The sequence below is a fragment of the Meles meles genome, chromosome 4, assembly GCF_922984935.1.
Source record: "Meles meles chromosome 4, mMelMel3.1 paternal haplotype, whole genome shotgun sequence".
NCBI classification, from domain to species: domain Eukaryota; kingdom Metazoa; phylum Chordata; class Mammalia; order Carnivora; family Mustelidae; genus Meles; species Meles meles.
In genome coordinates, this window is record NC_060069.1 from 66,692,247 (window position 1) to 66,716,663 (window position 24,417).

The following is a 24,417-nucleotide window of genomic DNA, read 5'->3' on the forward strand; positions in this document are numbered from 1 at the left end:
ATTAACCATCCCCCTTTATGGGACATTGATTTCCAAGTTTTAGATATTAGACACAGCACTGCTGTAAGTTTGTGAGGTCTGAAAGAAAACTTACTTTAACAAAAAGCCTGAGAAAGCAATTTTGTAAAATTGTTCTGAACTGCAGTGATGAAGCGATTGCCTGAAGATGAAGGCCTGGCAACCACTCGCTCTTACCTTGTTTTGAAAATCATAAAGAATTCTGCCCACTAGGGGCTCCAATTCTTGCCCTAAAATGATGGCTATCACCCGCACCCCCAAACCCCAACTTTTCTCTTCCTTGGCTTAACTCAGCCACAATTTTCTGGTTTGAGATTCAGGAGCCCCTTTTTCTACAACAGTGGAAATCTAAGCCATTTCTGTTAACCGGCTGGAAGGTTTAAAAATTTCATCATTCAAGAAATTCAAGAACTGCTGCATTGTAAAAAGGCAAAGCCCTCAATATGGAGCGAACAGAGTCCCGAGAACAAGAAAACGTGGACATTCTGATTCCTACAAACTGAATTTGCAAGAATATTTTATCTGAAGATGAAGATCTATATAGGACATTCTTCCCATATCCTACATAAGAGGCCTCTGTTTTTTTTTTCCCAATAACATCTTTTTTTTTAAATATTTTATTTATTTATTTGACACAGAGAGAGAGAGATCACAAGTAGAGCAGAAGACAGAGAGAGAGGGGGAAGCAGGCTCCCTGCGGAGCAGAGAGCCCGATGCGGGACTCGATCCCAGGACCCTGAGACCATGACCTGAGCCGAAGGCAGCGGCTTAACCCACTGAGCCACCCAGGCGCCCCAAGAGGCCTCTGTTTTGAGGTCATTTCTGCTCTTCTAAAACAGTGTTAAAATGGAACCATCTTTTATAAACAGAATCACAAACACTTGGTGTTTAAGACCATTAGTATCACTCAGAAGTGATGTTCACGTTTCACAGTTGCGAAGAAATGACTTACATGGGTCAGCATCCATAAGAAAACAGGTACTTTGAAATAGTTAAAAATCAGAAACAATTTAAGCACCCATCAATAGAGAACTGCTTTAAATATTATGGTAAAGATGTGGAATTCTGTAACACTTTGTTAGAAAATGGACAAGGTACAGACATATAAATAAAAACATTTGTAAAAGTGCTTATAGTATTCTAACATTTGCATAGAAGAAAAAATATATATTATATGTTAATATTATATATGTATATAATTATACATTTCATATATTAAACACATTTAATATATAAAATATATACACATATATATATATTTTTTTAATAAAATCATAGACAATTTCTGGAGGAACATGGAAGGTAATAGGAGTTGCTCTCAGGGAGGAAAAACAGTGCCTGGGGACAAAGGAAAGAGGAATTTTGTTTTCATCATATAATCTACTTTTTTTTATATAAATTTTTAAAGGTTTTATTTATTTATTTGACAGAGAGAGAGATCACAAGCAGGCAGAGAGGCAGGCAGAGAGAGGGGGAAGCAGGCTCCCCGCTAAGCAAAGAGCCTGATGTGGGGCTCGATCCCAGGACCCTGGGATCATGACCGGAGCCGAAGGCAGAGGCTTAACCCATTGAGCCACCCAGGCGCCCCTAATCTTCTACTTCTTAAATTTTGTACTCTGAGCAATAGATTATAATAACAATAGAAATATAAGTTAATTGATGATTCCTCAAAAGGCTAAATCTAGAATAAACCTATGAGCCAGCAGTACCATTCCTGGGTAAACACCCAGAAGACCTGCAAACTGGGACAGAGGTTCCAAATGCCAGCGTTCATTGCAACATGATTCACAGTAGCCAAAAGGTGGAGACAACCCAGCTGCCCATCAATAGACGACTGGATAAAATAACATGGGGATTACACCTACAATGCAGTATTATTCAACCACAAGGAGGAAGGAATTTCTGATACATGGATGAATCTTGAGGACATTATTCTAAGTGGAATAAGTCAGACACGAAAAGGACAAATGCTGTATGATTCCACTTAGATGAAATATCTAGAATGGCGAATTCACAGAGACACAAAGTAGATGAGAGGTTACAGGGGTTGGAGGGAGGGAAAATGTAGGTGTTTTTGCTTAACTATCAAGGAGTTTCTGTTCAGGCTCATGAAAAGGTTGTAGAAGTAGATATGACAGTTGTACAACATATGAATAGAATTAATACCACTGAACAGTACACTTAAAAATGGTTAAGATGGCCAATTTTGTGTTACATAGATTATATCACAATAAAAATTCAAATAACATGAAATTTAAAGAAAAACTTAATTTTAACTTTTGCAGCTTAATCTCTTCTCTACCAGTGGCTTCCCAGAAACAAACCTGCTTCCAACCTGACCCCATTCTCCCAAAGCAGACAGTACTGTGTGCATACTGTGTACAAGGATCCTCCATTGGGCACTGCCCAAAGTAGAAAGATATGGGGACATATGTCCTGGGTTTCAGAAGGGCTTATCACCGTAGCCTAGGCAGCAGATCTGCTTGTTAACTATTGTGTAAAGCAAAAAGAATGCTGAATAGACGTGCCTGCCATGAGCCATGGGAGTGTAGAGGCAGGAGCAAACAAGTTTTAACTGGAAGATTCAGGATGGTTTGACCGAGGAAGGTGCCTTTCAGCCACCCTGGAAGGGGAAGTGGGATTTTGTGAGCAGCAGGGGGTATTCTAGACTCGGGGCAGATGACCAACCTTCCTTCGTAGGGAGGGACACCACTGAGCAAAGGGGTCTGGCAACTGGGCTGTGGGTCTGGGAAGATCCTATGGGAAGGCGATTCTGGAAAGGCAGTTGAGGCCAGGTGGTGCCCATTTCTAAGTGTCTGGTTTAACTCATTTGGGCTTTTAAATGCTGGTAATGGGGAAATAGCTTAGGTATTCTTTCTGTTCTCTCCCCACTATCTTGTTTACCATTTAAGGATGTGAGCCTCTTACCCTTATCAGGCAGAGAACTTGGAAGAGTTTACATTTTTTTTTTTTAATTCATTTTTCCAACTCAAACTATGTTTGCCATCTAGTGATTAATTCATGCCATTGCAACAATCTAATTGAGATGCCTTGTTCCTTAGCCTGGCAGTTAGGCTCACGGTGCTGGCCATTTCCTCCCTGAACTTCACTGGCCACATGCCCTGATAGAGACATTGGTGTTCCGACACACTCTCATGAAATCTGACCCCTCAGAGAGGAGGAGTAATATTCACGTGAAAGAGAAAGGTAGTTGTTTAGAAGAAAGTGATCCTTAGAAATTAAGTATAAGAAGAGTTTAAGTAGCAGCATCTTTGTGTGACCATGGATTGCTCACATCTATGGACAAGATTTCTTGACCACATAGATACCACAGTTATTCACAGCTTTCCCTCCTGTGTAGCTTATAAAGAAAGACAGGGACTTTAACAGCTGTGCCTCCCAATAGTGATACCCATTTGAACGTAATTCTCCAAACTCTTACCTTTCTGAGTGGAGACCAAAGTAAGTAGCCCCACCACCTTCTTCTATTTGTTACATCATTGAGTTAACAAAGGCTACTCAAAGACTTTTCTTTTTTTTTTTTTTTTTTTTTTTTCTAAGATTTATTTATTTGACAGATAGAGATTACAAGTAGGCAGAGAGGCAGGCAGAGAGAGAGAGGAGGAAGCAGGCTCCCAGCCAAGCAGAGAGCCCGATGCGGGGCTCGATCCCAGGACCCTGGGATCATGACCTGAGCTGAAGGCAGAGGCTTTAACCCGCTGAGCCACCCAGGCGCCCCAAGACTTTTCTTTCAAAGGCTGTCCTCAATCCACTGGAATGGAGGCCAAGAAATGTTGGGTTTCATGTGTAGAGGATTTAAAAAATCATCAGTCACTCAGAATTCTTGAAGGGTCCAGATACAAAATTCTTTTGTAGCAGAACCAGTTTTCAGAGCCGAATTGCAATTTCTAAGCAATGATAATTTCTGCATTGGAAAGTGTACTGGGACCAGCATGTCTTCTGCCCCTGAGATCTGGGCTGTGGGAACTCATTGACTCAACAATCATTAACTGAATGACTGTTAACTGCTGGGCTCTGAGCAAGGCACTCATGGATACAGCGTGTTAGATATAAAACTATTACGATGACATCTTTTTCAAAACTTTGTTATAACCCCCCACCCCACCTTCCATGGGATCCAAGCATGGGTTGCTTACAGTGGATTCTGTCCTCGGGAGAATTATGCTGCAGAGAGATTGTGAGCAGGGTTCCCCATTCTACTGCCAAGTTCAGCTTATTTCTTTTAGGTTGTTATGAAGTGTTACCTGGATAGCAGCTTCTGGCCTCCAACCCAGCAGCACCATCCAAGCCCTGAAATGGGATAGAATGTATTATAGGAAGCCATTAGCTCAATCTCTGAAACCACATGATCTGCTTGTCCTTTTTTTTTGGTGAATGGCTCTGCATCTGACTTTTGTAGGGAAAGCCAGAGATACCGGGTGTATGTGGTGATACCGCTGCTGCCAGGATTTGAAGGCGACATCTCAACGGGAGGAGGAAATGCCCTGCAGGCAATCATGCACTTCAACTACAGGTGCCAAAGCTCTAAAGTAGGCTCTTCTCAGCTTTCTATCAGTCATGCACATAAACTGGTGAAACGAATGGAAATGTTTCTCCACATCTATTCAGGGAGTGGTGAACAGATGAATGCTTTCTTTTACTTTTGGATCTTGGCCTGTTTACTAGTTGATAAAATTCAAATAGAGCCTAAAATTGTAAATGGCAGGCCTAGAACACATGGCAAATATAAAAAGAACTGAAATATAAATCTCTCTTGTATATTCATTGCCTATCCACAAGACATACATATACATATATTTTATAAATGGAGACAAGGACTATATATATATATATATATATATATATATATATATATATCTCACACACATATACACATAATAATATATGTAATATTGGTTCAGAAATTATCTTGAAGCCACCACATAGTTATTGAGTTTTCCATAGTCTTTGAGGAAAAAAATTAAATGCTTAAAGTAGTATGATTTTCTATCTGTTTATTTATGATTCTTTAGGTAGCAAGGTTGGTAATGATGACCTTTGCCAGTAAATGAAGTATGAGGGATTTTAATTCTTTCTCTGCCACAGCTTTGTAAAATTTAAAGGAAAGTATGAAATCCTATTCTCAATATTCTAAAAAGCAGAATTGCCATATTCACTCACAAAAAAACCTGTGAAGCTTCAGACTTGGCCAGTAGAGCATTAGGAGGGGGGTTGGGAGATGTGTCTGGTGAGCAGACGTAGAGAGGTGGTGTAGACAGTGATGGCCCCCTAACATTCTCTCTGGGTCCCTTAGCTGGGAAAGAGAATGGCAGTCAAGAGGGAAGTGGACAGGTTTGGGCATGAATCCCAGTTCCCAGTAACAAGCACTGTGAACTGAGATACCAAAGAGCTCTGCTTGGAATCACACTTGTTCTAAGTCAAAGCAAGGACAAGAACCTGGATATTTTCTTTGACTGTCCCTTGTTTTTCAGAACCATCTGTAGATTCCCACCTTTCTAACCAAATCTTTTTATTGGGGAGGGACCAACGAGCCCTTACACAGAACTCCCAGTATATAAAGCAGATGTGGTTTTTTTTTTTTTTTTTAATTCTCTCATTTTTTACTTTTTGAGGTATGCCTGTTTGTCAGGATCTCAAGTAAAGATTTTTTTTCCCCCTTGGGTAATTTTGCCTGGTTACATTATGAGAAAACTTTAACTATGCTTTGGTCTATATGCTTTGATTGAAGATTTGCCCACTTATAATATTATCTGATTTATAACATGACAAACAAGGCTTTTCATGTATTTAAGGCACTGACATAATGTTTAATTGATTTTATCCACTTCATTTGCCATTCTAATATTATTTTTGGAATATTGTCAATTGTAATTATTTTCGATGACTATTTTCTTGGGTTTGAACCAGCTGAATGAAATAACATGCTTGGCTTTTGTCCAGCAACTAAAATTCTAACCTTTTATTATGCCAAAACATCTCTATTTACTGGCATCATCTTTAAGAATATCAGTATTTCCCAAGTGAAACTGTATTTTTAATTACTTTTTACAGAGCAAGCAGATGGAGCATAGAACTTTTTTTGTTTTGTCAGTCTTTATAATTCATTGACTATTATCAGAGTGGTGAGAAACAAAATCATTAGCAGAGTCAATTATTGGAAACTCTGTTTTTCACTTTCAAGGCATTTGCCTTGGTATAGAGTTTAGCTCTGCAATTATTCTGCTGAGTGTTTGCCCTTTTAAACACCTCTGAAAGAAACGTGAGTTTGTAAGTGCTCTTACCTATTGAGGTATTCTAAATTTATCTTGGCTGTCACTGAATTTTCTAAGAGGGAAAGTTCATTCATAGCCCATCTTTTTAAAATAGCACCTCTTTCTGAAATCTAACATCGATTTTATGACTTTTCCATTTCCCTACCTCAAAACAACTATCTTGTCCCATCAATAATATTACAGAAGTGACATCCAGGTGGGCTTTTTTTTAGCTTCTTAAAAATCCATGTAGCATCTTCTTATAAAAGCGCTTGCTCTGTTTTTACTGGGGGTCAGACGATGCTTCGCAGATATTGCAGTTGAGATGGGTTCCTTTGAAGCCTCCATAATAATTTCTTTCCTTTACATGTGTTCAGGACCATGTGCAGAGGAGAAAATTCCATCCTTGGCCAGCTAAAAGCAAAGCGTAAGTAACAGCTTTTATTTTCCCCCATGGTCGTTTTTGGTGCCATATCCCTAATCACTGATGTTTTCACAGTGTGATTGTGACACCCCATTCACAAAAGGTAGGCCACAAAGTGTTTAACTGAGACAAGTTACTTATTACATTGCCCAAAGCAAAGTTCAGATGAAGATGCCACAACTTCAGATGTGTAGGTTATAAAAAAATAAGGGTATTTTTATTATTTATTTATTTATACTCATTATTTTGATAACAAGTGAGATTTGTAAGGAACTTCACAAGGACCCCCCATGTGTCTTCTCCTGCGGTCCTTCACCACAGCCCTGGGAAGTAAGCAAGACAGGTGTCATTTCTGCTTTAGAGCTGAGGGCACAAATGCTGCAAGACCAACAGGTCTTCACAGTTGTCAGTTATGCAGAAGTCCCAATGTTGTCACAGTACTGTCTTATATTTGGGGAAGAAAACTGATTTTATTTGTTGATTTTAGTTTATTTTAGACTAAACCTTTGAAGGTATTATACTTAGAGGTAAATAAATCAGAAAGAAGCTCACAGTACTACCTTTCACTTCTGAAGTTCTTCGTATTTTCAAAGGCTCTTTCTTTTTTTTTTTTTTTTAAGGTTTTATTTATTTGAGATAGAGAAAAAGAGAGAGAGCGCAAGCATGAGTGGGAGGAGGGGCAGAGGGAGAGGGAGAAGCAGATGCCCTTCTGAGCAGGGAGCCCTATGTGAGACTTGATCCCAGGGTTCTGGGATCATGATGTGACCTAAAGTCAGATGCTCAACCAACTGAACCACCCAGGCACCCCTCAGATATCTTCTTAATTGACCTACTACATAGTTCCCACCTACCAGATATCATAACTATGGGTTTACTTATCTATATCTCCTGATACTAAGTTCAGCGCATAGTAGGTTCTTGATAATGTTCTATACTTTGTACAGTAGGTACAGAACATTCCACAAGCAGTGAGATGGGATTAGAACACAACTTGTCTGACCTCCAGTTCAGACTGGATATGGATTATGCTAACTTGGGGGCCATTTTAAAAAAGAACTAGATTTTATCCTGAAAAAAGACAAGATAAGGTTGGTGGAAGTCTCTGTTCCCAGGAGTGAACCTATTAATATGGTGCTTTATGCAAAGATTCACCTACTGTTGGTAAGCAAAAGAGAGGGAGACTGGTCGTAGGCAAGAGATCATGATGTTTCAGAATGTGGGGAGGGGGCACCTGGGTGGCTCAGTCAATTAAGCAACCAACTGTTGATTTCAGCTCAGATCGTAATCTTGGAGTCCTGGAATTGAGCCCCACATCATGCTCCATGCTCAGTGGGAGTCTGCTTGAGGATTCTCACTCTCCTCCTTCTCCTGCGTCCCCCCTCACACTCTCTTTCAAATAAATAAATCTTTTTTTAAAAAAAGAGTGGGAGAGAATATTAGTCCTTCCATGTATGTATATTTTTCACTTAAAAATGAAGAATTGGAACATCAGCAGGAAGGCATAGTAAGGATATCCAAAAATCCACTTCTTCACATAAAAGCAACAAAAACACTTGACAGACATGGTTAAAATCAACTTTTTTAGAACTCTGGGAGTTAACCAAAGGCTTATAACACTCTGAAGAATGTTTGTTTAAAAAAAAAAGAAGAAGAAGAAGAAGAAGGATGGCAAAATCTTTGTGGCGTTTTAATTTGCCATATTCCCCTTACCTTCTCCTCAGTTCTACAGTAGCCTTGAAAATCAATCTCTTCATCACTGTGAAAACCAGCAGCCTATCAGCTCTCAGAGGAGCTATGGGTTTGAAGCTCCCATCCTCTGGAAGTTCTCAGGGAAGTGTCATAATGCGACCTGACAGTTTAAATGACTTTAAAAGACCTACTGTAACTGTGTGAATATAGTACAGTTTAACTATGTTCAAAGAACTTAGGGAAGTAACAGCTAAAAAACTAAAGAGAACAAAGAAATAATTTCTTTCCAAATAGAAAATGTTAAAAAAATAGAATTTTTTTTAATTAAAATGTTTCTATAAAATTTCTTTTTGGTGGGGGGGAAGGAGCCAATTATAAATTCTGGAGTTGAAAAGTATAATAACTGAAATAAAATGTATAATAGAGGAGTTTAGTGGTAGACTCGAGTAGGCAGAAAAATCAACAAACCTGAAGACAGCAATCGAAATTATGTAGCCTGAGGAACAGATAGAAAAAAGAAGACAAATGAACAGAGCTTTGGAAACCTGTGAAACACCATCGAACATAGCAACATATACATAATGGGAGTCCCTAAAAGAAAGGAGAGAAAGGTGTAGATAGGATATTTAAAGAAGTAATGACTGAGGGGCACCTCAGTGGCTCAGTTGGTTAAGCATCTGACTTGGTCTTGGCTCTGGTCATGATCTCAGGGTCAAGAGATCGAGCTCTGCAGCAGCTCCCATGCTCAGCTGGGAGTCTAGTGGAGGTTCTCTCTCCTCCTTCCTCCCCCTGTGCCCTTCCCCACACTCATTCTCTCCCTCTCTCTCAAATAAATAAAATCTTTTTTAAAAATGGCTGAAAACTTCTCAAATTTAATGGGAAATATGAATCTGTACATCCAAGATGTTCAACAAAATCCAACAAAGATACAGGAATCCATACCAGAACACATCATAATCAGACTATCCAAAGACAAAGATAAAAAGAGAATCTTGAAAGCAGCAAAAGAAGCAAATAGTCAAATATACATCATCCTCTGTAAGATTAATAGCCAATTTCTCATTGGAAACCATGGACTTCTGAGTGTACAGTGATGACATATTCAAAGTGCTGGAAGAAAAGACTATCAACCAAGAACTCTGTGTCCAGCAAAACTATCCTTCAAAAATGAAGGAGAAATTAAGGCATTTTCAGATAAGCAAAAACAGAGAATTTATCACTAGCAGAACTTCCCTACAAGAAATGCTAAAGGGAGCTCTCAGGCAGAAATGAAAAGTTACTGGGAAGAAACTGGAATCTTCACAGAGAAACAAAAAGCACAATGACAACTACTTAGGTAAATTAAAAAGACAATATAGATATATTTTCTTTTTCTAAATTTTTTTCCTCCAATCAAAAGTAAAAGACAGCTATCCAGAGCAGTAATTATAAATCTGTGTTGATGGGTATATAATTTTTAAAGATCTAATTTGTATGATTTAATAGTGAAGAGAAGGGGAAGGGAATGGAGCTATCAAAGATAAAAATTTTAGTATACTATGAAATTGAATTGATAGTAATCCAAACTAGATTGTAATACCCAGGAAAACCACCAATGAAATCACTTTTAAAATATAGTGAAAGCAGGGGCTTCTGGGTGGCTTACTCAGTTATGCATCTGCCTTTGGCTCAGGTCATGATCCCAGGGTTCTGGGATCGAGTCCCATGTCGGGCTCCTTGCTCAGCAGGGAGCTTACTTCTCCCTCTGCCTGTAGCTCTGCCTGCTTGTTCTCTCTCACTGTGTGTCAAATAAATAACTAAAGTCTTTCTTAAAATTAAAAAAAAAAATAAGAAAGAAGAAAGATCTCAAATCAATAACCAAACCTTATACCTTAAGAAACTGTAAAAAGAACAAATTAAACTCAAAGCAGAATGAAGGAAATAATACAGATCAGAGGGGAAATAAATGATAGAATGAAAGAACAATAAAATTATGAAAACAAATATTGATTGGTTTTTTGAAAAGATTGACAAAATTGACAAACCTTTAGCTATACTGACCAAGTACAAAAACAGAGAAAACTCAAATTACCAAAAAAAGGAGTATAAAAGAACACTACAAAGAGTTATGTGTCAACAAATTAGTTAACCTAGATAAGATGGACAAATTCCTAGAAAGACATAAACTATCAAAATTGACTCTAGAAGAAACTGAAACTTTGAATAGACTTACAATAAGCACAGAAATTGAGTAATCGAGAGTCTTCCTACAAAGAAAAGCCCAGGCTCAGATAGCTTTGTGGGTGAATTCTACCATCCGCAAAAGAGCACCAATTACTCATAACCCTTTCCCTCACAAAAAGGGAGAAGGAAATACTTGCAGCCCATCCTTTGAGACCAGTATTACCTTAGTATCAAATCCAAAGTCATTATAAGAGAAGAAAGCTACAGACCAATATCTCTTATGAATACAGACACAAACTACCTCAGTGAAATATTACTAAACTGAATCTAGTAATATAAATACAAGTCAAAACTATGAGATACCACATCACACCACAACACAAGAAACAACAGATGTTGGTGGGGATGTAGAAAAAGGGGAACTCTCTTGCACTGTTGGAGAATGCAAACCAATGCAGCCAATCTAGAAAGGAGTATGGAGGTTCTTCAGAAAGTTAAAAATAGAACTACCCTATCATCCAGCAATTGCAATACTTAGGTATTTACCCAAAGAATACAAGAATACTAATTTAAAGGGATACATGCACCCTAATGTTTATAGCAGCATTATCTACAATAGCCAAATTAAGGAAAGAGCCCAGCTGTCCATCAACTGATGAATGGATAAAGAAAATGTGGTATGTGTACACACACATACACACACACAGGAATATTACTAAGCCATAAAAAATAATGAAATCTTGCCATTTGCAGTGACATGAATGGACCTAGAGAGTATAATGCTAAGTAGAATAACTCATAGAAAGACAAATACCATATGATTTCACTCATGTGGAATTTAAGAAACAAAACCAATGAGCAAAAGGAAAAAAGAGAGTCAAACCAAGAAACAAACTCTTAACTGTAAAGAACTAATGGATGGTTACCAGAGGGGAGGTGAATGGAGAATGGGGGAGATAGGTTATGGGGATTAAGGATGGCACTTGTGATGAGCATAGTGTTGTATGGAAGTGTTGAATCACTATATTATACACCTGAAACTAATATTACACTGTATGTTAACTAACTGGAATTTAAATTAAAACTTTAAAAAAAATAGTACAGGCTCTCTGGAAAGCAGTTGGTGGTTTCCTATAAATTAAACATAGAGTCACCATGTAACCCAGGAGTTCTGCTCCATAGTATATACTGAAAAGAACTGAAAACATATGTTCACACAAAAACTTGGACATGAATGTTTACAACAGCATTATTCATAATAGTGGAAAACTTGAAGCAACCGAAGTATCCATTAACTGATGAATGTAGAAACACAATGTTTATATCCGTACAATGGAATATTACTTACATATAAAAAGGAATGTACTGTTACATGCTACAACATGGGTGAAGCTTGCAAATATCATGGTAAATAAAAAGAAGCCAGACATAAAAGTTCACATATAATTCCATTTTTATGAAGTGTTTTTAGTAGTAAATCTGTAGAGTCAGGACAGTAAATTAGTTATTGCTAGGGTCTGGATAGAGTGGGGAGTGACTCCTAATGGGTATGGCATTTCTTTTTAATATAATACCAGTGTCTTAAAATTAGGTGGTGGTGATGAATGCACAGCTTTGTGAATGTACTAAAAAAAAAAACAACCCCACTGAATTGTACATTTTAAAGGGGTGAATTGTCTGGTATATAGATTTATAAATGATTTGGAAGCTTTCCAAATAATTAAGCTTTAAGTACATAATAATTTAAAATATATACTGTGCATTTGTGTGTGTCTGTGTGTTGAATGTTTAATAATTTTTCACTAATGGACTGCTCAGTCAACTCTCTAGAAACAACTTTAGACATGAGATATGTACATCACCTATAATAAATACTTTCAGAAGTTGTATCTAATTGCATCTAGGACAGAGAAGATTTACCAGAGCATTATCACTGTCTCTGTTTCTAATGGTTTAAAATGAAGATGATAATGAATAAGTCTCCAAAAGAAGTACTGACAAAAACAAAATCAGGAAAGCCATTCATTGGTGACAGTGACTAGCAAAAATGCAAAGGTGAGGCTCTAGGAGAACAAAAACTCAGAACAAGCCTATTATTTAGTTTCTCAACCATAAAAATGCCTGAGCTTATTATAAAGCATTCCTTTGGCTCTGGATCCTTTGCCTGTCTTTGCCTATTCAGGGGAAAAATTGGATTTTAACACAAGAAGTAATTTCAATGTTAAGCCCTCTTATGAAAAGATTTCCAAGCACCCTGGGAACAAGTCAAAATCAGGCATCTCAGTGGGAAAAATGTTCATACTCTAAACATAAAGAACAGATTAATTACATAATGGCCCTTTCTGAGGTACAGTGTTATACTGTTGGTTTTGTTTTTGTAAATGTGTAGTGGGTTTTAAATACATGAAATAGCTAATCTCTAATTGGACAGAGAACTGTAGTTCTCTACTATTTCAATTCTGTAGAAAGAATAGAACTTCTGCTATGAATATGCTGAAATTCCTGAAAAGAAAACCAGCAGCCATTAGTGGACTGCAATTATCATACACACCAATCTTTAGGGATTTAGTGTTTAAAGTATTTCTCTCTCATTTTTATAATTTTTGTGAATTACGGTCCTTCAGCAGCCAATTGAGTATAATTTAGCACAAGGTCTAGAGGTTTTCAGTCAGGATGTAGAAATGTACCTACACGAAGTGCTACTTTTTTTTTTAAGATTTTTATTCATTTATTTGACAGAGAGAGAGAGAGATCACAAGTAGGCAGAGAGGCAGGCAGAGAGAGAGGGGGAAGCAGGCTCCCCGCTGAGCAGAGAGCCTGATGTGGGGCTCGATCCCAGCACCCTGAGATCATGACCCAAGCCGAAGGCAGAGGCTTTAACCCACTGAGCCAGCCAGGCGCCCCAGTGCTACAACTTTTTAAGTAACAAAATCCTGTAACAACTCTTGAAATCTTTTCACTGAATTTCCTTGTAAATATCAAGAGTCTGGTGTACTGAATTCCCATCTTTTGGGGTATATATGCACCGTGTTCCTGACAGGTATGTCCTAGGGGTCTGTATACACCTTCAGATTCTCAGATACCTCCATGACATATAATTGGAAAACCTCCTGATATTTTTCCAGTAATTTTCCAATAAAATTCCAATAAATTTTCCAGTAATTTATATCACTGCTTTTGCATGCTCCTGGCATTCTCCTCCATTCTTCAGAAGGCACTGGTTTCCTTAGTATATCCTCACATCTCAAGTTAACATTGCCAACTTTGTATCTATTACCTGTTGAGCCACTTCTCTTCACAGAATATGGTACTGGCCAAAATAGCTTCTCAGTTTGCTTTTTCTGCTTTTCTGGTGGAAGCATTCACATCTTGGATGGGTACCCCCATGCACTTGACAGGCTATGCTTTAATCCAAAATGTCCACTTTCTGGCTAGGACCCAAATTGTATTGTTACTAACCTTTAGCTTTCTTCTTTTGTGAGGGGCATTTTTCACAAAGAAAGTTGTTTTTCTTTTTAATCACTTCATAGGAGTTATTTCAAAGGCGAGGATGGATGGGAAGTAGGTATGGATGTGCACTGTCAGCCTGTCCAGCTAGTTGATATGTTGTTGATATTCTCCGTACTACGGAATGGCACAGATCTGTGCTCTAGAAAATTACAGATTATTACATGTCTTAAACCTTCGGGGTGCTTAGCTAGTCAGCATCACTAATCTTTTTAAAAAATTGTTTTAAAATACTTTCAGACTTGGGACCTCTGGATGGCTCAGTCAGTTCAGTGTCTGGGTCTTACTTACAGTTCAGGTCATGATCTCAGGGACGTGGGATCAAGCCCTGCCTTGGGCTCCACACTCAATAGGGAGTCTGCATAAGATTCTCTCCCTCTGCCCCCGCTCTTGGCACTCATGCTCTTTCTCATGCTTTCTCTCAAATAAATCTTTTAAAAAATAATAATAATAATTTCAGACTTATAGAAGGGATTCTAGAACTGCCATACACTCTTCACCTGATTTCCCAAATGTTAACCTTTTACCTTCTTTACTCTATCATTCTTTATAATAGATACATAGACAGATAGGTGGGTTTTTCCCATATGAACCATTTGGGAATAAGTCACACAATGTCCATTTATCTGTAAATACTTGAATGTGTGTTTCTGGAAAAAGCAAGACATTTTTAAAAAGAAGCTATAGTCCAATAGTCAAAATTAATGAAATTAGCATTGGTATAACAATGTTATCTTGTTTGTAGACCTTATTGAAATTTGGCAGTTGTCTTACTAATGTCCTTTATGGCAAAAGGGGGAAATATTTCTTCCTTGTCCAGGAGACACTCAACAGTCACGTGTTGCAATTTGGTTGTCATGCATCTTTATTTTCCTTTAATAATAATCCCTCAATCTTTTTTTTTTTATGGAGGGTGGGGGTACTTTGTGATCTTGATATATTTGAAGAGGACACACTAGTTATTTTGTAAAATAGTATTCAGTTTGGCTTTATCTATTGTTTCCTCATGAGTACATTGAGGCATTTTGAGCAGGAATATCACAGAAGTGATAGGTTCTTCCTTGTGCATCGTATCAGGAGAAACATGAGACTGATTGGCTGCATTATTCATTGTAACTCTGATCATTTAGTGAATGTGGTATCTGCCAGGTCCCCCCCCCCCCCATAAAATTACTAGTTCTCCTTTTGTCATAATATTTTGAAGGAAAATACTTTCAGTCTATATAAATATCCTACTTTTCATCAAACATTCACCTGCTGGTTTTAGCATATGTTCATGATTCTTACGTGAATCAATTATTGCTACTATGATTCTAGTATTACTACTATGATAGTTGCCAAATGCTGATTTTTAAAATCTCATCATTTCTCCTATATTTACTACTTTCTTCTCAATTTCTTATTTGGAATTCTACTATAAAGAAAGTTTCCCTCCTTCTTCCCCATTGGCGTATTTATGTATTTGAATTGGTATGGACTCATGGATTCTTATTTTATTCAGTGAGTGTAAGTGTAATGCCTAGCTTGCACAGGTTTGGCCAGTGAGCACCTTTATAAGTTGGCTTCTCTGTGCTTTTGATATGTTCCCATATCAGCCTTTTTTCTTGGAAGCACAAGAAGAGTTCCACACTCAGACTGTATATTCCCAGCACTAGCCCTAGAATCAACCAAGGAACCCAGATTCTTCTAGTGGAAAATGACATTTAGGAACCAAAATCCAGGTGCTAGATATGGTCATGGCTCCTGGGATATCACTGCTTTAAGGCCTAGCCCACATTACCTATCACCCATCGATACATCTGTTTACCCATCTGTCTGCCTCTGTACTAAGGCTTCCAGTTCCAATCCCACACCACAGAACTCCTTCTAGTCCTCTCTCTGTTTTTATGACTCCTTTTTCTCAGGTCCTAGTATCTACAATATATGCATTTATTTCCTCAATCCTAGAATATACAGAAAATAGTTTTAGAATTGTGGACCCATACCATTCTGAAAAACAAATCTACTCACTAGAATTCAGTATTTGTTTACAGTTCTTTTTGTCTTTAGCCTAAGGGTATATACTCGAAAGTTAGTGTTCAAAATTTACTTGGATTATGTTATTAATTTGAAATAGAGTTGGGTTCAATTCCTTCCATTTGTATTCCATTTTAGAGGGGCTTTTTTCTATATCTTTCTCAATTTTTTTTTGAGTGTGTGCAGTATACTTCCAATAGTCAGAACTGTAAAAATGGCATACATCAGTAAGTGTCAGTTCCTAAACCTTTTGTCAGTTTCCTCCGCACCCATTTTTTCTAACCTATTCCATCACATCCACTATTGGTAGCCAGTTTTGTCAGTTTCTAGATTATTCTTGCAGTGTTTCTTGCAGATATATGTATATGATATTTCTCACTTATCCATTCATAGAGCTCTTCATTCCTTTTCTACATCTGCATGGTCTTCCATGTAGAGATTTGCCATACTCAGTTCAATTGTTCCCCTCTATATGGGTGTTTGAAATATTTTCAGTATTTTTCGTTTACAGTTATGCAATGAATAACCTTGTGCATATATATTCTTATTTGTTGGAAGTGTATAGGGTAAGTTTCTAGGGTGGGATTGCTAATGCTAAGTGAAATAAGTCAGTCAGAGAAAAATACCATGTGATTTTACTCATGTGGAATTTAAGAAACAAAGCAAACAAGCAAATGGAAAAAAGAGAGAGACAAACCAAGAAACAGACTCTTAACTATTGAGAAAAAACTAATGGTTACCAGAGGGGAGGTGGTGGGGGAGATGCAGGCAATCCGTGAAGGGGATAAAGGAGTGCACTTTATCATGATAAAAAAAATAATTTTTAAAATATACTTTTTGTTAAATATTGCCAAACTCCTCCCCCCCCCCCCACCTGAGAATTTGTACCAATTTGGTTTCTCACGATCAATGTATGGGAGAGCCTGCTTCAACCCAGTCTCACTGACAGAATGTTATTTTTTTGCTGGTACCGTAGGTAAGAAATGGTTTCTCAGTGTAGTTTTGCATTTCTGTTATGAGTGAGGAAGAATATTTTTCAAATATCTTTTCGTGTGTGTGAATTGTCCATTTATGTCTTCTGCCCATTCTTTTTATCAAGATTTTGAGATTTCTTTATAGGTTTGGACTCTAAGCTCTTTATCTGTGACATACACTGCAAATGCTTTCTCCCACTTTGTCGTTTGTCTCTTTTTGTGTGTGTGTGGTGTTTTGTGTCATGTTTTTTTTTTTTAAATCTAGGCAAAGTTATTGATATTTTTCTTTTATTGCCTATAGATAGTTAAAGCCTTCCTAATACTCGGGTTTAATTTACCTGTTTTCTCTTCTAACACTTGTGTCATTTCATATACTTGCATTCTGGTCTCTGGTTCATTTGGAGTTTATTCCTTTGCTTGGTATGAGGTATGCATGTAATTTTTCTTTTTCAAATAGCTATGCAATGATACTAGCATCCTTTATTTAAAAGTCCTAGGGCCTTTATGTGAAAGTCATTGTCATTTGAGATGCCACTTTTATCATGTGCAAAATTTTTGTATGTGCTTGGGTCTCTTTCTGATTTTCTATACCATTCAGTAGTTTAGTTGTCTGTTATGTGCCGGTGCAGCACTGTTCTAATTATACAGCCTTTGTAGTATGTGTTAATATCAGAGCTAATGCCCTCCTCAGTACCTTTCTTTTCTAGTTGTTTTTTTTTTTTCATAGCCATTCTTGGATGTTTATTTTTCCACATGAACTATAATGTCAAGTTTTCTAACTCCACAAAAACATGGTGGTATTTCACTGAGATTATATTAAATTTATAAATTAACATGCAGAAAGTTGGCATCTTTTTGATGTTGAATTGTTCTATCCCAGAACAAGGGATGTCTTTTCACTTGTTCAAGTCTCTTCTCGTGTCTTTTGATAGTGTTTTTTTCCTTCATAAAGATTTCGCACATCTATTGGTAAGTTTATTGTTTATCTGTGTTTTACTTTTTTGCTGCCATCATAAATAACGTTTTGTCTGATTTTAACCTCTAAATGGTTATTGCTTATGTGTATGAAGGCTATTGATTTCTGTATGCTAATTCACATCCTTTTATGAGATAGTTTTATCACTGATTCCCCAAGGATACGATCACATTATCTGGAAATGGAACTGGTTTTCCTTATGTGATTTTTCTTGTCTAAATGAGTTGGCTGATACCTCCAAGGCAAGGTTAAACAGTACTGAAGATATTCTATACACATAGACATATAATATATGTGTAATGTATATATTACATATTTTTAAGCATATTAAGAAAGTATTCATCCTTTTCTTCTTTCTTTGTTCTTATCTAGAATGGGTGCTGAATTGTGTCAAAAGCTTTTCAAAAGCATCTGTTATAACAATCATAAGATTTTTCTCTCAGATTGATCAGTATCATGTTTTATATTAATGGATGTCCTCATATTGAGCAGACTTACACACTGGAATGCATCTCAGATTATCATGGTGTATTATTTCCTGAAAGTGTGCCACTACTCTTAAAGCTATAAATACCAAATACCAAAGCTCTACAACAGTGTCATTCAAAGAATGATATCCCCTAGGGCATTTACTGAATTATAGATTTCTGCTGAAACAGAACCTCTGGGGAGGGTTTCCAGATTTTATTTCTAACAGGTCTTCAGAGAGGCAGGCCTTACACTGAGAACCACTGGGCTACCATATTGTCCTATGTGAATTTTTTATGGGAAGTTACTGCAAAAAACTATTTACTTTAGCCAAGAATTCGCTCCATGATTCCTTTAAAAATCTGCTTTATATCTCAAAATTTTAAATCATGAGCCAGCTGCAGAAAAATTGGTGATACAGAAAAACCAAAAGCTAAAATAATAGCTGTCACCTGACTACCCATTCATCAATTCACTCATTTACTCAACTTCTTTTAGCATTGTGCGAGGAAGGGAATACAAAATGTGTGAGACCTTGATAACGGTAGGAGAAATGGAGGATTAAATGAATATTTGTAAAATAATATATTAAATGTTATGTTAGAAATATTTTCCAGGAATTCCATGGGTATGATGGGCTTAATAGAGGAAATACCTCTTTCTCCTGGATCAGAGAAGTTTTAAAGAGAAGTTGATGCTTTAGATGAAACATCTTTCTAATATAACATTAACAAATGGGGAAGAAACTGATGCACAAAAATCTTATTTAGATGAAACTTCTTAGAAATGGATCTCTTACACATGATGTACTAGTACACCAACATATCAACTCTTGGCAAGCAGCTACAGTATTATTTACATGTATAAGGGAAAGTTTACCTGTAAAGGGAGGAATCTCTATATATAACCTATGAATGAATTTCTTTCCAAGATACCCAGATTTAATAGAAACACTGAGTAACATCAACAGAATAATAGAAAGCATCAGTAATACATGGAAACTTCAGTAAACAGAACATGAACTGCCATTCTATTAGTATGCTTCAGATTCTCTTAAAGAAAAAAAATTACATTCTGTTTCTATTAGAACTTGTGATGGTTTGGTTCCACTCCATTTATTCTTAGTATAAGACTTTCCTTATCCAGGACAACTGCTATGTGAGAGAGAGAGACCATAAAATTGTGTGACTAACATTCATGCCAGGATAATGGTCATGGGTTGGCTTGGTATGGAATTCATTTCTTCTTATCACATGAATGGCCCTCACGTGATGATGGGGCAGCGTTTTAAAGTACAGACCTGCTACCGCTTGCTCTGAGGCAGATTCTCCAAAGTCAAATGTAGTTGGGATTCTTTCATTTCCTGATGTTACTGATGTGGAAGGAGTGTTATTTAATTGCCAACATTTTTATTTACCCAAAGTCTATACAGTTTAACTGCTGCTATGCACTGAATAGGCTACACTATGTCTATAGTTGACTATAACCATCTATAGTTGACTATAACCATCGACTATCAGGTCGTGTGGGCATTATTTTTACATCTGATGTAAGCTGCAGCAGGTGTCAACCAAGATCGATGCAAATGTCACACTGAAGCCTTGGGTAATCCACTCTGGCTCTGCTTTAATTACCACTCTTCAGAAGTTCCTTGCCAAATCATTTAAATAAATTGTTCATATTGGATATATTTTTTGATTGCCTTGGAAAAGGTAATTCATAGAAAACACTATGGTACTTTTTTTTAAATGTCCATCCAAATTAATAGTAAAAGATTCTTCTGATAGCAAAAACAGATCCTGGGTGAGTTCTGAAATTAGACACACACACTCTCTCTCTCTCTCTACATCATCTATTCTTAACCACTTGTTTAAGTAGTATATTTGTTTTAAGAAACAGTAAAATTTAATGTCCCTTGAATGAACTTGGTCATTGAATGTTAGTACTTTCTTTTTTATTTTATAGTTGGCAATCAGTGGATAAATTATATATCATTCTGTGGCCTTAGAACACATGCAGAGCTTGAAGGCAACCTCGTCACTGAGCTCATCTATGTCCATAGCAAGTTGCTAATTGCTGATGATAACACCGTTATTATTGGTAAGTACATGGTCTATAAGTGGGTTGCTTGCTAGTTGACTTACTCCATGCAAAAATCCTCTTTCTCCCAAAATTCCTTTACAGTTGAGAGGGACTGTAACATGACTAAAATATTTCTGAAGCAGTATTTTCCACTTAACTCCTTTCTCATCCCTGTTTTTATCTGTGAAGAAACAGAGGCATAGAGCATTAAATGGCCATTGTGCAAATTACAGTAGCCAGAGAGCAGTGGGTTAGCCCTGCAGAGCAGTAATCAGCCTGTTCTCATTAATTCATTATTACCCTCTTTTATAAATTGGAGTACCTCAATTTTGGGAGCTCGAGGGGGAAACATGGGGAGAGAAAAATGAGCAGTCCAAGTGTCTATTGGCTGATGAATGGATAAAGAAGATGTAGTATATATACACAATGGAATATTACTCGGCTGTGAAAAAGAACGAAGTCTTGCCACTTGCAAAGATTTGGATGGAGATAGTATGATGCTAAGTAAAATAAGTCAGTCAGAGAAAGACAAATACCATCTGATTTCACTCATATGTGGAATTTAAGAAACAAAACAAGCAAAGGGAAAAAGAGGGAAACCAAGGAACAGACTCCTAACCGTTGAGAACAAACTGATGGTTACCAGAGGGGAGGGTTTGGGGGGATGGGGGAAATAGGTGAGGAGGATTAAGGAGTGTACTTGTGATGAGCACGGGGTATTATATGAAGTGCTGAATCACTACATTGCATACCTGAAACTAATATTACATTGTATATTAACTAAGTAGAATTTAAATAGAAACTTAAAAAAATTAAATTCCCAGAAAAAGTAAAGTGTAGTTTCTCAACTATAATTAGATACTTCCTTATCTTCCCTATTCTATGAGAAACTAAAAGTTGTAGAGTGTTTTGAAATTTTTTGGCAGTAAATACGCCATTTCCATTTCTATTCTCAACAGAGGGGGAAAAAAAAAGCTCATATCTAGGAGTAATGAGATTGTCTTATCTGGAACATGATTTGAAAAGAAAGAGAAAGCAATTCCAAAGCCAGAAAATATACAGACCACAGTGTGGTGATACATATATATGTATGGACACACACACAAACAGACACACTCTTTGAATACATAGGGCATTTAGAAAAATATGTCTTTTATCTCTTGCTCTATAGGGATCAAAGTTCTTTAGGGATTTATTTACTCTTCTAGTCCCCCAGTAAACACAGTTTCTCTAATTTCCCCCAAGCTCCTCTGGCCTTGTTCTTCAGAAGCCAATCTCAGAAACTTTTCATATTAAGTTTGGCAGTGACAGTAGGAAAGGAAAAATACTGATGTTTGCTGAAATGGAAAAACAAAAAAATTTAGTTGATTTCTTCAGCAAGATTTCAGAACTCTTGAAGTAAATATTGACAGATGTAAATATTTTCCTTTTAAAGGTCATTTTGGCTTTCAGCCTGCTTTACTTTATATGATATAAAGTATAAATGCAGAGTAGTTTGCAGTAACAGAGCTAATGATTAAATAGGTTGCGTTTTTTAACTGACTTATTTCCTAGAAAGTTCTCCAAATTTTCAAAGGTTACAATTTATTTAGGCTAGCAATAATTGATCAGTCTTTTAAAGATTTTATTTATTTATTTATTTCTCAGAGAGAGAGCACACACAAGCAGGCAGAGGCAGAGAGAGAAGCAGGCTCCCTGCTGAGCAAGGAGCCCGATGCAGGACTTGATCCCAGGATCCAGGGATCATGACCTGAGCTGAAGGCAGCAGCTCAACCGACTGAGCCACGCAGGCGTCCCAATAATTGATCAATCTCGTACATAATTCTTATCCATTTTCTTGAAACCAAAGTGGCCTTGGGAATATGGACAGGTTTTACTTGCTAGTCATTAGGAGCTAGATTTCTTTTTCTCCTTCCCCATGGACAAAACAGATTTCCCCATGGGAAAAAATCCAAAGATATTTTGTTTTTTGTATCTCAAGGGAAACTCTAAGAGAAGCAGGTTTGTTGGTGCTTTCACACATCAGCCCTACTTAAATTCATAACACTGAGAACAATATTTCAAATTCTCAGAGAGGAGTTTGAGACATTAGGTTAAAATATTTTACGGGTAAGAGGGGCGCCTGGGTGGCTCAGTGGGTAAGCCGCTGCCTTTGGCTCAGGTCATGATCTCAGGGTCCTGGGATCGAGTCCCGCATCGGGCTCTCTGCTCTGCGGCGAGCCTGCTTCCCTCTCTCTCTCTCTGCCTGCCTCTCTGTCTACTTGTGATCTCTCTCTGTCAAATAAATAAAATCTTTAAAAAAAAAAAAAATTTTACGGGTGTTCAAAGAGGTTAAAGTAACCTATGGTTAAATTTTCTAACATGGCAAATGTATGCCAGAATTATTAAATAACTAACGGAAGCAAAACAACTAATTATTTTTCCTTTCTCCTCACAAGGAAATACTTGCTTTCTCACACTAAAGATCTCTTTTCTGTGGAGCTTTAATTATCTCTTGCCCTGAGTGCCCCTGCTGGTCATGAAATCTGTGACCAAGTCCACTTTTCTAATCTATCTTAATATTGGCACTTAACCAAACTAACATTTTGTTTGCTTTCCTAAGTTAAATAAGGCTATCCTTAAGTACAATTTGAGCCTATCCTGTTGACGAAGTGAACTAGTTTTTTTCAGGGTTCATTAATCCACAAAGGGGATATACAAAAATTGAATCAGACACTGCCTCTGCCCTACAGAGTTCAAGGGCTTTTCCATTTAACACCAGAAACATCAGAGTGGATATTGCTGAGTGGAAGTAAGAAGGTGGGATGAAGCCCAACATCAGGCTCCCTGCTCAGCAGGGAGTCTGTCTCTGCTGATCTCCTAGCTTGTGCCCTCTCTGTCAAATAAATAAATCTTAAACAAACAAACAAAACCCTGCTTTTTAAAAAAGATCCATGTTATGATCTCAGTTAATAAAAGATCAAATTAAAGGTGAGAAAGATTAAATGACTTTGTCCAAATTCACGCTGGGCCAACTCTGAAGCCCAAAGATACGGCTGGAAGTTTTATAGCATCATCAAAATTTAAGTGCATGTATAAAAGACGATCTGTTGCTAACAAGACAAAGTATGTCAGTCGTTCCCACCTTACAGAGGTCTGGTAGTGCTCCCAAATTTCTGTGAGGTGCTCCATGCTTTCTCTGTCAGCCAGCGTCACTGGGGTCACCATTCACATCCATAGTTATCATAGATTTGCATATAAAATATAGGACAATATTGTGGCAAATGGCAATAAAACCTCCTTAGGAAGGGCCAGCTTTTCCTCATGTACAACTTGCTGCCATTTGGGCTCAGCGGAGGGCTATACTATCACCTTATACCCTGATGGTCCCCATCCCAGAGGGTCGCCTCTGGCTCCTGTTCATTTCAGCCCTTTGGCTCCATGCCTGTGGAAGCTGTGGAAGAGCTGTGGAAGGGGAAGAAGAAGAAAAAAGAGGCAGGTTCCTTCTGTAGTTTATAGGACACCTCAAGGATTCAAAAGCACGAATCCAAAAGATGAATGCAGAAAAACGTGCTAGGGTTTCCGAATACATGCAGAGGAGTGGAGAAAGCCCAGGTTGAACTAATACTAAAATACTTGCCCTTCACATGTGAAAGTCAACATTCTCAGCTCATTTGGATTTAAAAATAGAATGGAAAAAAAGTTGATATAGAAGCAGTTGGCATGCCATACAAGTGAGGCAAGAGAACATAAAAACCAAAGCCACTAATGCTAATCTGTATTTGAGAGTGGACTCTTGATTGTGAAGCTACTCTGGGGTTTTGACATTCATAATTACATGGCTACGAG

General features: G+C 37.4%; 1 protein-coding gene across 3 annotated transcripts in view; it reads left to right on the forward strand.

Moving 5' to 3' along the window:
* The window catches only part of PLD1 (phospholipase D1), a 205,241-nt gene that overhangs the window by 169,525 nt on the left and 11,299 nt on the right, over window positions 1-24,417 (forward strand). For all 3 annotated transcript variants that reach the window (XM_046003568.1, XM_046003567.1, XM_046003569.1), the window contains 3 exons: window positions 4,439-4,552; window positions 6,668-6,717; window positions 20,473-20,607. In XM_046003568.1, the coding sequence (XP_045859524.1) occupies window positions 4,439-4,552; window positions 6,668-6,717; window positions 20,473-20,607 (299 nt within the window). The remainder of the gene's footprint in view (window positions 1-4,438; window positions 4,553-6,667; window positions 6,718-20,472; window positions 20,608-24,417) is intronic.